Raw genomic sequence first — 13,060 nt, forward strand, 5'->3', positions numbered from 1 at the left:
CTGCTGAAGTGCTGGGTATATGCTTCAGGAGCACTGTTGCTGCTTTCTGCCGTAGAATGTCTGGTGTCAAACATTACAACATCCTTGTTGTAATTCCAGTAATTTCAGGAGTCTTACCTAGAAATGGACTTTTTCTATAGCAAATTATGACCTGACTCTGGTCATATGGCTTGGATCAGTGCCATATGCCACTTTGCCCTGGATGATGCCCAGGGCCTATTTTGAGTGCTACAGTGATGTCTCTGGCTACTCTTGGCATTTTCCTGTCAACTAAATTAATATTGTCAATCCTACTGTCTGCAGGTTAATTTGGAGAAGCAGGTTGTACTAATCAGGCACCAGGAAGGAAATTACTTGCCTCAAGAGGTAGCCATGCATGGAGCTGTTGAAAATGAAACTGCTCCTGATCAGCTGTTCGCAGACAAGTCCTTGGGCATCAAATTTTATTCTGTCTTTCCTTGTTCAGGGACAATGCTGGTTCTCTGGTTCCCAGCTGTCTTTAAATTGCTAGATTTGTGTATTCAACACCTTTGCTTATACAGACTCAACAGAGAAAGGAAGAGTTCCGCAATTTTATTTTGCTCTTTGCTGTCTGATCTTGTCATCAAACAGTGATGCTGCTGATAATAAAATAGGTTATTAGCATTTTCTTAGTCATGTTATTCTGTTCAGTGAACATTGTGTTCAGTTCATATTCATTTCAGTGTACATTCTCCTGATGGCTGAACGTGTCTCTGTACCCTCCTGCCCTTTTGCTTGGCTGTCACTTTACTGCTTCTTAAGTGCATAGCACGCTGAAAACGTAATATTTCTTTTTTCTCCTCTCTCCTGATTGAGTTCTTCTTTCATGCAGAGAAAATATTGAACTGGAAAGATAATAGTTATGTCATTTCTCTTCACAGATTGTGATCCCCTTCTTCAGCCTGTTGATCAAAGACATTTATTTTTTGAATGAAGGATGCGCTAATCGCCTTCCAAATGGACACGTCAATTTTGAAGTAAGATCTGAAAAATGTTTTTATCTATCCTATTCTGACAGCACTATACTAGACCATGTGCCTGCAATTTCAGTGCAGACCAACCAAGCCTAAATATGCCAAAAGGGACGATCTCAAATGAAAGTTAAAGCAATCCCAGAATGTTTTTTAAAAGAATTAATATGTATATTTTATACAAACATTACAAGCAGATCATCCTAACTTGCTCGATGTGCGTTGGCTGCTAGAAATATAGTGTTAGAAATATAGTGTCGGCAGTATAAATGATTATATGTATGGCTTGGAAGGGAAGATGACTTTTTCAAAAAACATAGAAAACTATTTTTCTTACACACAAGTCAATATGAAAGCTTTATACTTCATCTGCCATTTAGCCATTTCTCATTCTTAATAAAGAAGTTCAGCAAAGACATAAATTACCTGTGGTCATTAAATAAAAATTAGAATACAAGCAGAATTACATATAGAGCACAGAGGCACTGTATCCATGAGCTGAATGTCATGCCGCCGATGGGAGGAATTGAATGTGTTATCTCTTGCCTGTAGGTTTCACACAGAAAAATTTCTACTAAATGCAGTAGAAGGACTTGACCATGCTCATTGCAGGGGTTGGACTAGGTGACCTTGGAAGGTCCCTTCCAACCCAAACTATTCCATGCCTTACATCCCCTCCAGCCCTGGCACTAGGCAGTATTAGTCACATATCCCAAGTAATGCCAGTTGTGTGCTGGAGCAGCTGGATTTACACCAGTACACCGTTCCTGGTGCAGTGTTGCAGGCACTGGGCTGTTCTGTGTTGAGTTGTGCACCGTGAGGGCTGAATTCTTGGATTCTGGTGGAGGGGCAGAGATGAGCTGATATGATGATGAGATGATAGTCCTTGAGCTCTCAAATTCTTTGTAAATTATTTCTTCAGCATCACTTTGGTTGTGTTCAGTTTCTCTTTCAGTTATTGGCATTGTGAGGTAGTGAGTAATGCATAAAATACTGAACCTGGCATTGCCTTAAATTATTTCAGAACTGGTACAAGACCTAAAGAGTTGTAAGGTGTTGAAGTCACTCTATTTCATGGAATTTATATGTAATTCTGCTCCCTCCCGTTCCATCAAAGTTTACATCCTCTGTTCTTAAGTACGTGTGTGTAACCCATAACTTTGCTTATGGATACATTTTCATTTAGGTACAGAGTCGGCTTGTAAGAAGGAAGGTAGCGCACTCTTTCCTCTCTCTTTCCCCTGTAATGGACTGTGAAATGTACCCCTCTGAAATGTACAGGGCTCTTTTCTCCTAATATCCTTGTGTTTGGCACAAGGGATCCTGGATCCCAGCTTTCTGCTTGGATGTGGTTGTTTTAGTGAGATAATCTTACTGTAATCTGAGTTGGAATCGTTTTCTGTTTATAGAAATTTCTGGAGCTGGCTAAGCAAGTAGGAGAATTTATAACATGGAAGCAAGTGGAATGTCCCTTTGAACAAGACCCTAACATCATCCACTACTTGCATACTGCTCCCATTTTTACTGAAGATGGTAAGATTCTGTACAATGTGTAATTATTGAAAATATGTCTCTTCGGCACTAGTAATTAACACCCTGCTCCATGCTTTGGTGATCTCTCTCACTGACCAGTCCTGATTCTTTCCTGTCATGCAGTTTGTTTATCCCCAGTCTAGCAAGGTGTTTTTGCAAATACAACCTTCTGGCTCATGAAGCTGCTGCCTGATCGCTTCTCTTTTGTGTGTCACTTCTTTGTAAGGCACTATCTAGGAAGCTGCCAATGTGGCCCTATTTTTATAACCAAGAGAAGAGGCCACACAACCATGTTGTGGGCTGCTCTGAATGTCAGCTGTCCCTTAGCCACTCATTCTGTGACCGATGGAGCCAGAACTAATCTCTTCTGCAAACCCACGCTGTCATCTCTTCAGTGAAGACAGCCCAGGGCGATGTAGTCCAGCTGACCTCCTCTGCTACAGCAAAGAATGTTATCTACCAAAAAGAATTTTTAAGAAAAATCTTTTCTAGTAATTCATTTAAGCTGTAGCTATGACAGCCCTGGTCTGAAATTATTTTTGATTTTCTTTTTATACTTATCTGTCCTCTTCAATTTGGTATCCAGCACATCAGACTGTGTCATTTCGTACTGATTTGTGTCAGTTGCCTCTTGGTACATTGTCACGCACAGAATTGGCTCTAGCTATGTTCCTATAACTTAAACTGGTGTTCAGTGTATTTTTTCTTGATTCTATAGGCAGTTTTCTCCCCTAATCCAAGTTAATCAGACCAGACAGTTTTTATTTCACAGAGTACTTCAGAACACAAAATTCTGCTTCAGAAATCCTGCCTAAATCCTAAGACCGTCAAAACAGAATAATTAATGTGATTAAAGTAATACATATCAAAAGGAGATAGGATGGAGGCATCTGTTCTGTTTTTAGGCTCTAAGCCGAAGTCAGGGATATCTCAGAAGTGGTGTTTAAAAGTACAGTTTTGCTGGACAAAAAAGCATGACCTCGACCCACTAATTGTTTGCAGCTTTTGTCTCTCATGCCCTCCCCTGTATCCCTGCTGCTTGCATGAGGTGCCCTTTGCAGAAGCTGTGGGCAGCCTGTTGCGTTGCCCAGGGCAAGTGTGGAGCAGGAGACCTGCCCTGAGTGAAAGGTGGGAGGATACAGCAGAGAGATGCAGCAGCAGTACGTGAAATGCAGCTGGACTCTGCTTGTCCCAGTGTGGAGGAATAGTGGGCCAACACTCAGATATATAAATGCAATTGAATTGTAATATGGACTTGAATACTGAGATGGTTCCAGTATTAAAGAATAAAGCATCGCTTAAACAGTCAAATGAGGAAATGTGTGTGAACACAAATCACAGCCTGCTTAAAAAGTCTGTGAAGACAGTGAGCTATTAATGCAACGCCAGCTTTTGCAGAGGAGACTCTACAGCATAGACACATTTTGGTATCATAAAATGCATCCTATAATGCAGTTTTGCAGACAAAAAGGACTTGTTTGTTTTCTTCTGTGTTCCTTCTCTGGTGCCTGTAACTCATTCTTACCTTGAGGGTGTTTTGTATCCATTTAAGATACCATGTCTCCGTAAGCTTTAAAAAGATTGAGGAAGATAAAGTTGTGTTAAATGATGGGAATATCCTTAATTTCACAAAGTTTATATGTTTGGCTGCCAGTTTGTGCACTCTTTTTAAATGTTCAAATAACACTTTGGTAACAGTGCTGTGATGGAGTAAATCGGTTGAGATCTCTATATGCAAAACCAGAGACTATTTAACTGTTTAATATTATTATAGGAAGGTCATGCTAACATATATTAACTCTGAGGTCCTTTACTGTTACATCAAAATTAACCTAACAGCTTTGTAAAGGCACATGTGTGAGCTGGACATCAGTGTCCTGTTGATGACCAGCTACCTGATGGACCAGGAAGTTTTAGTTGCTCTTGCTGGGTGGTACAACACAGGGCACACAGAAATGCAGAGAGACAGGGGCTTAATGTTGCTGTTGCAATAACACAGATTTACCTTTCCCAGGTTTGTATCTGGCTTCCTATGAAAGCGAAAGTCCGGAAAACCAGACAGAAAAAGACAGGTGGAAATCCTTAAGGTAACCACTCCTTTTATCAGCTCATTTCTAAAGTACCTCCCAAATGCTGCATTGATAGTCAAAGCTTGTAAAGTGCTGGCACATAAAATGTGACCTCTGATGGGGGTCTTTTGTATTTAAGACTGATTTACAGAGCTGAGGCTGCACTGGTAAAAGCTAATCGTAACCACAAACTATCCACCATTTAAAGGATCCCCTCTTCCTACAGTCTACATCTCCTGTAAGAGATGTGTAAGGGTTTGCTGTGAGAATCTGAAGAGAGTGATTATAAAAACAAACAAACCCCATACTTTCCTATTGCCTTTTTGGAAAAAAAATAAAAATCTTATGTTTTGAATTTACAGATCCTCTATTTTAGGAAAGACTTGAAGATAAGAGATTATTGCAGTAGGTCAAGGAAAAGAAATCCGCAAACATTTTGCACTACTGATTCCAAAGATGCCTGTTTGGGATTTAGACAATTTCTTTTGTTTGAGTTTTTTGTTGTTTTTTTTGACTTCCTGACGTGACGGATGAACTGGATTCATCCACTGAAAGCAACAGAACTGTATGCACAATGACGCTTTTGTAACTATGAGACATAAGAGGAAGGACAAACAGACTATTTGTGGCTGTGCCCAAACTGCGTCAGGATCACCGTAATTTTTGCCTCTGGAAAATAAAACAGAAAATCAGGAGCATTGAGAACAATGGCACTGCAAAGGAGAATGGAGAAAAGGAAAAAAAAGAAAAAGAGAAGAAGAAATAGACATGAATATTTCAGAAGCAGGTGCTTCAGACAGCAGCTCTTTAAACTCTCTGAGGATTGTAAAATTAAATCAAACACAGACACAGCAGCAATCTGGTTAATTGCTGAATGAAGAACGAACTTAATCTCACGTGAGCAGTCCCCAGCCTTGTTGAACAAAGCACTGACTGCTACAGGTATAAGCTTCCAACGGATGAAAACTGACATTGCTCGCTCATACGTGGACACGTATGTCACATATAGACCACATCAGCATTGGACAGTCATACAAGCCCCATGACTTTTTACAGAGAACAGTCTGAAGTGGGACTATGGTTTAGTTCTTCTTCCCACCACTGTTGTTGCTTTTCTTACTGTGAATCTCGGCCGAGCTGAGGAGGGCACAGGGTGCGGATGGTGTTGCCTAAAGACCCCACCACCACATCTGAAGTTGAACTGAAGAAGCAAATGCCTCTGGACTCAACTTACCTCTATTTAATGTATGTAGTGTATTCCCTAATTTTGTTGATGCTGAGTTGCATCTTTTAGAGGCTTTTATCACACTTAAAGAAAAAAAGATATTGCATTACCATTTGAAAAAACAAATTATCAGGTTCCAATGAATACAGTACTGTTCATTTTACAATATAGTACTAAGAGGATAGGACGTGGGGGTAACTGCTCTGAATTTGGGAACTACATGGTATGCTTTAAAAAGACAGAGGGTTCAGACTAGAATGAATGCACTAAAAAGTTGTCATTCATGAGCAGATAACCGTTCTTCTCTTTTTTATTTTTAGGATCTAAACCATGTTCACCATTTCCTTACAGATAATATGAAGTAGGGACTTTGTGCTGTGTTTAAAGGTGTACAAAAATCAAGGTGCTACTGTAACAAATATGTTAAATAATAATGAACTATATGGATATTAAATTCAAAACTAAGCCCTACCAGTAGACTAATCGTTTGTTTGTGGAAGGAATATTCCTACCTGCCCCAGAAAAGACCTCAAAAAGCTTAAATGAAACCTAAATGCCACATGATATTGAACTTTGCATTTTATTACTGCCTTGATGCTGGCCTTTTCAGATGTTCCAGTCTTTCTGCCTGCAATAGAAGGACGTAACCCTTTCTTTGAGATCAGTAGTAGTTTTACTGAAATACAGAGTGATTCCAAGTGGCTGTATTATTTTGAAAAATTAGGCTAATGGCAAAACTTGGCTGTGTTGGCTTATCCCTTTAGCCAGAACACTGGAACCGCTTCTGCCCTCTGCCAGGCCTCAGAAGTTACCGTGCCTGAACGAGGTGCTGAACTGTTGGGCAGTGGGGAGCTGGGTTTGAGGGCAGCTCTGACAGCGGAGCTGAGCCGGAGTTCAGCAGCCCGAGACTCTGTGTGATCCACTGAAGGTCTGTAGTGTCTGCAGCGCGGTTCTGACGTTGGGTTATGAGCTGTGAAAACCTGTGCAGGCTGGATCGCGGCCACCAGGAGCCCACTGCTCTCGCAGTCGCTGAGATGAGCAGGACAGCTGCTTCTAGATCTGCATACGCAGGGGCTTGAAGCAGAACTAAACTTCTTTTCATATAGGTCTATCAGTGCATGAATTCAAGCAGGGGGAACATAAAAATAGCAGGTGTTTACTCAAGCTTTGTGTAGAAGAACTAAGAGTGAGGATGGTACAACATCATTCCAGCCAGGGGATGAGCACTATTCTGGTGATACTGTTTATATGCTGTTTTTGTTAATTTTTGTACATGACCTGAGAGCTATATAGAGAAACATAGACACAGAGCCATTCGTTCAAGCAGAGCCGTTTCCAAAATGATGCCATTAAAAGCCTGTTAAATTCCAACCAAACCCAGAGCAATAACCGTAAGCATATCTACAACAATGCTAATGCTTAAGTGTGTTTGACAAATGGTCATTTTTTTCCTTAATTTCTGCATCTTTTTAACAGGCACAATGTGACTTCATAGTGGATTTTTTTGTTAATTTATCTGAAAACAGGTGTAGGTGGATGGGTCCTTTCTTAAAACCTGCTTTTTAAAGTGCAGATCATCAGTCCTTTTCTAATGAGCCAGTAGAGGCTGGCACAGCTGAGATTATAACATCCCGAAGACGAATGAAAATGTGATTTCTCATGATAATACTTTAGTTTTTTGGGCACCTTCCATGAATTCAGGCCATTTTGTAAGTATGAGTTAAATTAGATCTCATAAAGTTTATCACTGCAAACTAAAACACTTTCGTAGTCCAAAACTTTCAAGCCTCAGTGCTTAAAATAGAAGCATAAAGGTCAGATTTAGGTAGGTATTAAGGGCTTAGTGGGACTTTCAGAAGCACCAGACTGTCTTTAAACCTTTACGTAGTCGCACATTTAAAAAGTCTTTTTTCAGAAGTGCTAAACATCCTCACCTCTTGGTGAATACTGAAGCAATTATTGCTTTACAAAGGCACGTGGCTTATTGATCTGTAATGTGTGATTTCCAGAGACGCTAGCTGCTCTTTGCAAAACAACCTGGAGGTCAGAGAAGGCAGCACTTTTAAAGAACGGTCTTTAGAAATCGTAGCACGTCTTCACACAATTTCATGGCAAAAACCCTGTTGATTTAAATAGAAACAATGCAAAGCCTTAAGTTACAGCTGTCAGTTGCATTTGTAATTCATATTTGGCCTAACTAGGGTATACAGCTCCACATAGGAGAATGTTTGGAGCCTTGCTTCACCAGCAGGATTTACAAAGCACGAGTACAAATGAAAACAAAGGATGACAATTTGGGGAATAGCAAAAATGTTTCAAGATTTGATAGAAAGCACCTCCAGTAATTAATGTTTTCTTGCTATAAACGTGTAGAGAGCTCCTACTGCGCTGAAAAGAAACTATCACTGAAGACTGAGCACTAAGCCACTACAAACTACACCAGGGGACAAAACACTGGAAAACTGAACAGACAGTAAAATGTGACATTTAAATTGTGACAAAGTGTTTTCTAGCTTTTGCAAGCCCTGCTTACATCTCTGCATGTGTTACACTGTAATTAAAGCAGAAATACCCCCACAAACCAAGATGAACCAAAAATGAGTGAAAAAGGCAGGAAAACGCTTACCAATCCAGGAACAGTTGGGTAGTATTGGCCAAAAAAGCACTGATAACAGGTTCACTATAATAAATATTAGGAAGATATAAGAAAATAATTGAAATGTCAGATCTGCACATGAAGTTTGATCAAGTGTAACAGATGTCCCTGAGACACCTGTTGGATTTGACATTAGAAGGGATTTTGGTGCTGTAAACAATTATTTTTCTGTGAGGTGTTTGAGCAGCAGCTTCTGCAGTGTACAGGAGACTCTTGGCCCCAAGGATCTCACTGTGTGAAAGGAGTTGCCTCAAGTGACTTGTGCTCGCAGAGGCCAGGGCAGTTCAGCAAGTGAGCTCTCTGTCCTTCTGGAGCCATTGGGAAGCCACTTATGGGGTAGGATTTTCCAAGCACCTTCTGTGGTTCAATACCCTTCACTCCTCTCAAACGGGACATCTGACTTGCAGTTCTATTAGGAGAATCATGGGTCCGTGATCTAGTTGTTTTATTGAGCTTCTGCCCTTTGTTGTGAGCCAGATGGACATGGAATGATGTGGCAAGAAGGGGATGTACTGTGCCCACCAGGGATCAAGTCTCTGAAAGTTGGAGCCTGTGCAGGGTAAAGAGAGAGCCAGGAACTCACTGGAGGAGGCTGTAGGGAGGCACTGACATGTCTGAAGAACACCAGAAGCCAAATTCTGCTATGTTGAGCTCTCCTCTTGTTTTTTCTGAGATGCAGGCCATACTTCTCCCTCTTCAGTTGTGAATGAAATAGCATGAGGTCATCAATATTTGCATCAGTCACATTACTTAATTAAAGGTGGATGGATGGGTGGATGGATGGATGGATGGATGGATGTCTGCTGGGCATGACTGAATTTTGAGGGCAAAAACCTCTCGTAATGAGTTTAGAGCACATGAACCCTGTGCAACAGAGTACACCGAGCTTAGCAAATTGTTATTCCCTCTGTTAGGCAGTAACAATCCCATCATACAGCTGGCTGGTGGCTCCCCGTGTGGATAGACACTCGGATCTAGAAGCGACCTGTGGTCCCAGCTACTGCTGAGTTGGAGCTTTAACAAAGTGTGGACACAGCTGCTAAAGCACTTAAAATAAGAAAAAACGTGATCGTAGAGGTACTTTTCTCAGCTTGAAAATATCTTATGATGTGCTCAGTCGTGATAAGATAATCACTCAACATCAAGCCAGTCCCTTACTGATACCTTGGTTACTTCATTGTGTTTTATTGCAATAGTTTATGCACCTTCTATTAAAGCACATGAGCACTGGTTTGCACGACTGTAAATCCAGTTTAGAAGAGAGCTCAGATTACTGAATATGTAATTGGAGTTATCAAAAGAAGACGTGTTAGTAGAAAAGATATTGTTATGCATATCAGTTTAAAAATGTTACATAGTTAACAGTATCTGGCTGAACAATGAATGTGTTCCATAGAATGAGACTGATCCCAAGCCCAGCGACAAGACATGCCCGAGGAGAAAGTTCAATTGATTTTGATGAGTTTTGGAACAGTCCTAAAATTATTAAGTATACTACAGTTTTAAGTTATTCATAGGGATCAGGTTGCATTGACAGCTGGTGTAGTCCCTGCCCTTTCTTTCAAGCCAGGTGCAACTCTCAGATGAGCAGGTGCACTTAATAAGGTGAAATCCAGCCTTAGCAGAAGTTTTCTTTGACATTGTTGAAGTTTCAGCAGCAAATTCAAAGACTAAATCTGATCCGAGGAATTAATTCACATCTGAGAGTAAAATTTGATTTTATGCCTTTAAGAACTTTCTTGTAAGATTGGTAGTAATTACCCTGTCTCAGGTGACTCTCTCAATGGAAATTAAAACCCCTTTGATTGTGAACTGATTATTTCTATTGTCATAATTGCAAAATAGGATTAGGAAGTGACAAGGAAACAGGGAAAAGCCCCTTGGTCTCTGCTCTGAGGCTTCACTGTGGGCCAAAGACTTTCTTTTGTCCTTTTTCACATTATCTGTTGCATGAAATTACCTCGGTCGTGGGTGCTGGACATTACTGAACTGTGGCTGGGGAACCACACGTGCTTATCTGGTGTCCATATGGCAGCACATACACTAACAGGGGGATGTAGAGGTGATTAGATGATCCTGTACAAAGCTGACATGTAAATTCATATCTCAGCCTGCACTCTGGAGTTTCTGTTGCTTGGACACATCCCTTTGGAAAGGGAGGAAGTTCTTGGAAGTTCATTGGGGCAAAGAGTACTTATCCATCCAACAGAATGATTACAAGAGAATTCTTTTAACTAAAGGAGGTTCCTCTAGAGGACTAGAAACAGTGATGATTTTGTTATTTAGTTGACAGAAAGTTTAAGATGTAAGCAGCATGGAAAAATAAGTACTAAAAAACTCATGATAAATACCTCGATGGTTGTTAACTTTCTTATTTCACAGCATGGCAGCGGAGTGGAAAAAGATACCTGTGCATATCTTGCTATTCATATCAATGGCAGCTTGGCAGGCTAAGGCAGGAGAGAACACAGTGAAATACTGGTGCAGAAAGCTGTACCAATACTTTGGGGTTAATGTCGGGTGTGCTGGAAGGAAAGCACACTGGCTTAGCGTGTGTCCCTTGCCCTGCAACCCCTGTGAGCTGCTCTGGAGCAGCTGAGCTCTGAGCACAGCAGAGGAGGCAGCAAACACATTACCTGGTTTTGATGGAGCAGACCTGGAAGATTATCTGTTTTGTATTAATTTCTTTTAAAACTATTTTTGCATATTTTCAGGTATGCAAAAAATACTAAATACTTTAAGCTAAGCTTTGTACAGGATCATCTAATCACCTCTACAAGACATCAAATCCTGCATTTTTACATTATGCAAGATGTAGATAAGAAGCTAATAGCTTGTATGGGTGGTATTTCATTCAGTCTGCACAGCTTCAAGACACTAAAACTCAGGTTATAACCTCAACTACAGAGAAAAGCTATAGTAGGAGTAACTCCTGTCTAGATTCCCTGCCTCGCACTGTGGCCAGACACAGGCCGTAATGCTGTAAATGCAGAGTGGCTTAGACTTAGAGCCAATTTAATGGACTTCTGACCAGAAAATTCCATACCCCATCTACCTTTCAGAGAAATGTGACTTCCTCAGTGAATTGTAACAGGGCAGTACTACATCACTGCTTTCATTATTTAATTATGCTTCTAAATTTCCAGTCTGTTTGAAACAACTGAACATATGATGATTTCTTAATGTTTGGCCCATGGGTAGAGAGAGTTGAGAAAACAGGGGCTGTGATCTCGACAATTGACATCATATGTATTTCCGTAACAGCCCAAGTTGGGTTATCACTTACAGTCTGTCCTCATCTTGAACTAGAAGGAATTGTTCCAAGAGAATCCTCCTGATTCTTACAACTTAGTGAAAGATACCAAGAGAGCTATTAAATTCAAGTGTTTCAAGACCTGATTCTTAGAACCATACAAGTACGTCCCTTAGGAGTCTGTCTGTAAAGTGACCATTGCTGGTACACAACAGAGATGGAAAATAAATTATCCACTGGGTTTCAGAACTCTTAGCAAGTGTTCATCAGCTTATAAAAGTGAGAAATCAGATGTTAAGATTTTTTCACTTTTAGTGACAGTAGCAGCTATCTTAAACCTAAACTACAAGAACCTACTGTTCTAAAACATTCACAGGCCTAAAAGCACAGAGTAAAAATGGAAAAGCAAAACTGTCCTTACTTTCAGATTGAGAAATTCAAATGTTCAGTGACACATCCGGGGTCGCCTGGGAAGCACGTCCTTTCAAAAATTACCCTATAAAGATACCCGAATTTTAGTTTTACATTTATTTTGGCATAACTCTTTTTTACAACTGTGCTTAGAAAAATGGGAACTAAGTTATCATTTTATTTTTTAAAACAGAATCAAGATAGGAAATAAATATGGATTAAAAGACTGGTATATATTGATCATGTGAAAGATGGTAGTGAGGTGCTGTGCTTTTCCTGTATCTTTTTATTTAAATGAAGCAATTTCATGTTATGATTAGCAATTTCTGATCAAATTGAAATCCCTCTACCATCTATAATACTCGAACCATGTAGCTTTGTTAGAAGCCCTCAGAACAAATACCAACACTTTATTAATTGCACAGGCAGGAAACAGTAAGATTACTTGAACGTGGCTGTTATGATTTTGTGACTGTACATAGATCTTGCAAAATGTTAATGGTAATATGCATACTGTACCCCACATAAACACCGCAAGAATAGCATGGTCATTGTTACGCTTTATAGCTGTTGTGGAAAATGTCTTAACCTGCATTCATGATGATAGTGCCCATCCTATTCCCATGCCTTTTTATACAGTTGTGGTAAGATTGTTATGAAATCCTTTTGTCAGTCATGTTCGAGCCTAACTTACCTATGTATAGAATTTATATATTAAACCCCCCTAATTTATACTGTGTTTTAACAGTTTGCCTGAACTGTCTATGGTTTCTAAATTTTGTAATGTGAGTGTCAAATAAGAATAATAATAAAATTTTAAAAAGGCTCAGCCGTGTTGATTTTGGTTTTCAGTTTTATTTGTAGTAGAGATTTCAACAACTACAAATCTACAGAATAGGCTGTAAAGAAACTTGGGTTGCT

General features: G+C 40.0%; 1 protein-coding gene across 1 annotated transcript in view; it reads left to right on the forward strand.

Annotated features, from left to right (window-relative positions):
* The window catches only part of RASGEF1C (RasGEF domain family member 1C), a gene marked incomplete at its 3' end in the record, with an annotated part of 28,437 nt that extends 23,456 nt beyond the window's left edge, over nt 1-4,981 (forward strand). Inside the window, exons 11-14 of the mRNA XM_080353217.1 lie at nt 903-998; nt 2,402-2,525; nt 4,540-4,612; nt 4,957-4,981. Of these exons, the coding sequence (XP_080209343.1) occupies nt 903-998; nt 2,402-2,525; nt 4,540-4,612; nt 4,957-4,981 (318 nt within the window). The remainder of the gene's footprint in view (nt 1-902; nt 999-2,401; nt 2,526-4,539; nt 4,613-4,956) is intronic.
* Nucleotides 4,982-13,060: the final 8,079 nt, after the last annotated feature.

Source organism: Nesoenas mayeri (assembly GCF_963082525.1).
Source record: "Nesoenas mayeri genome assembly, chromosome: 14".
Classification (NCBI taxonomy): domain Eukaryota; kingdom Metazoa; phylum Chordata; class Aves; order Columbiformes; family Columbidae; genus Nesoenas; species Nesoenas mayeri.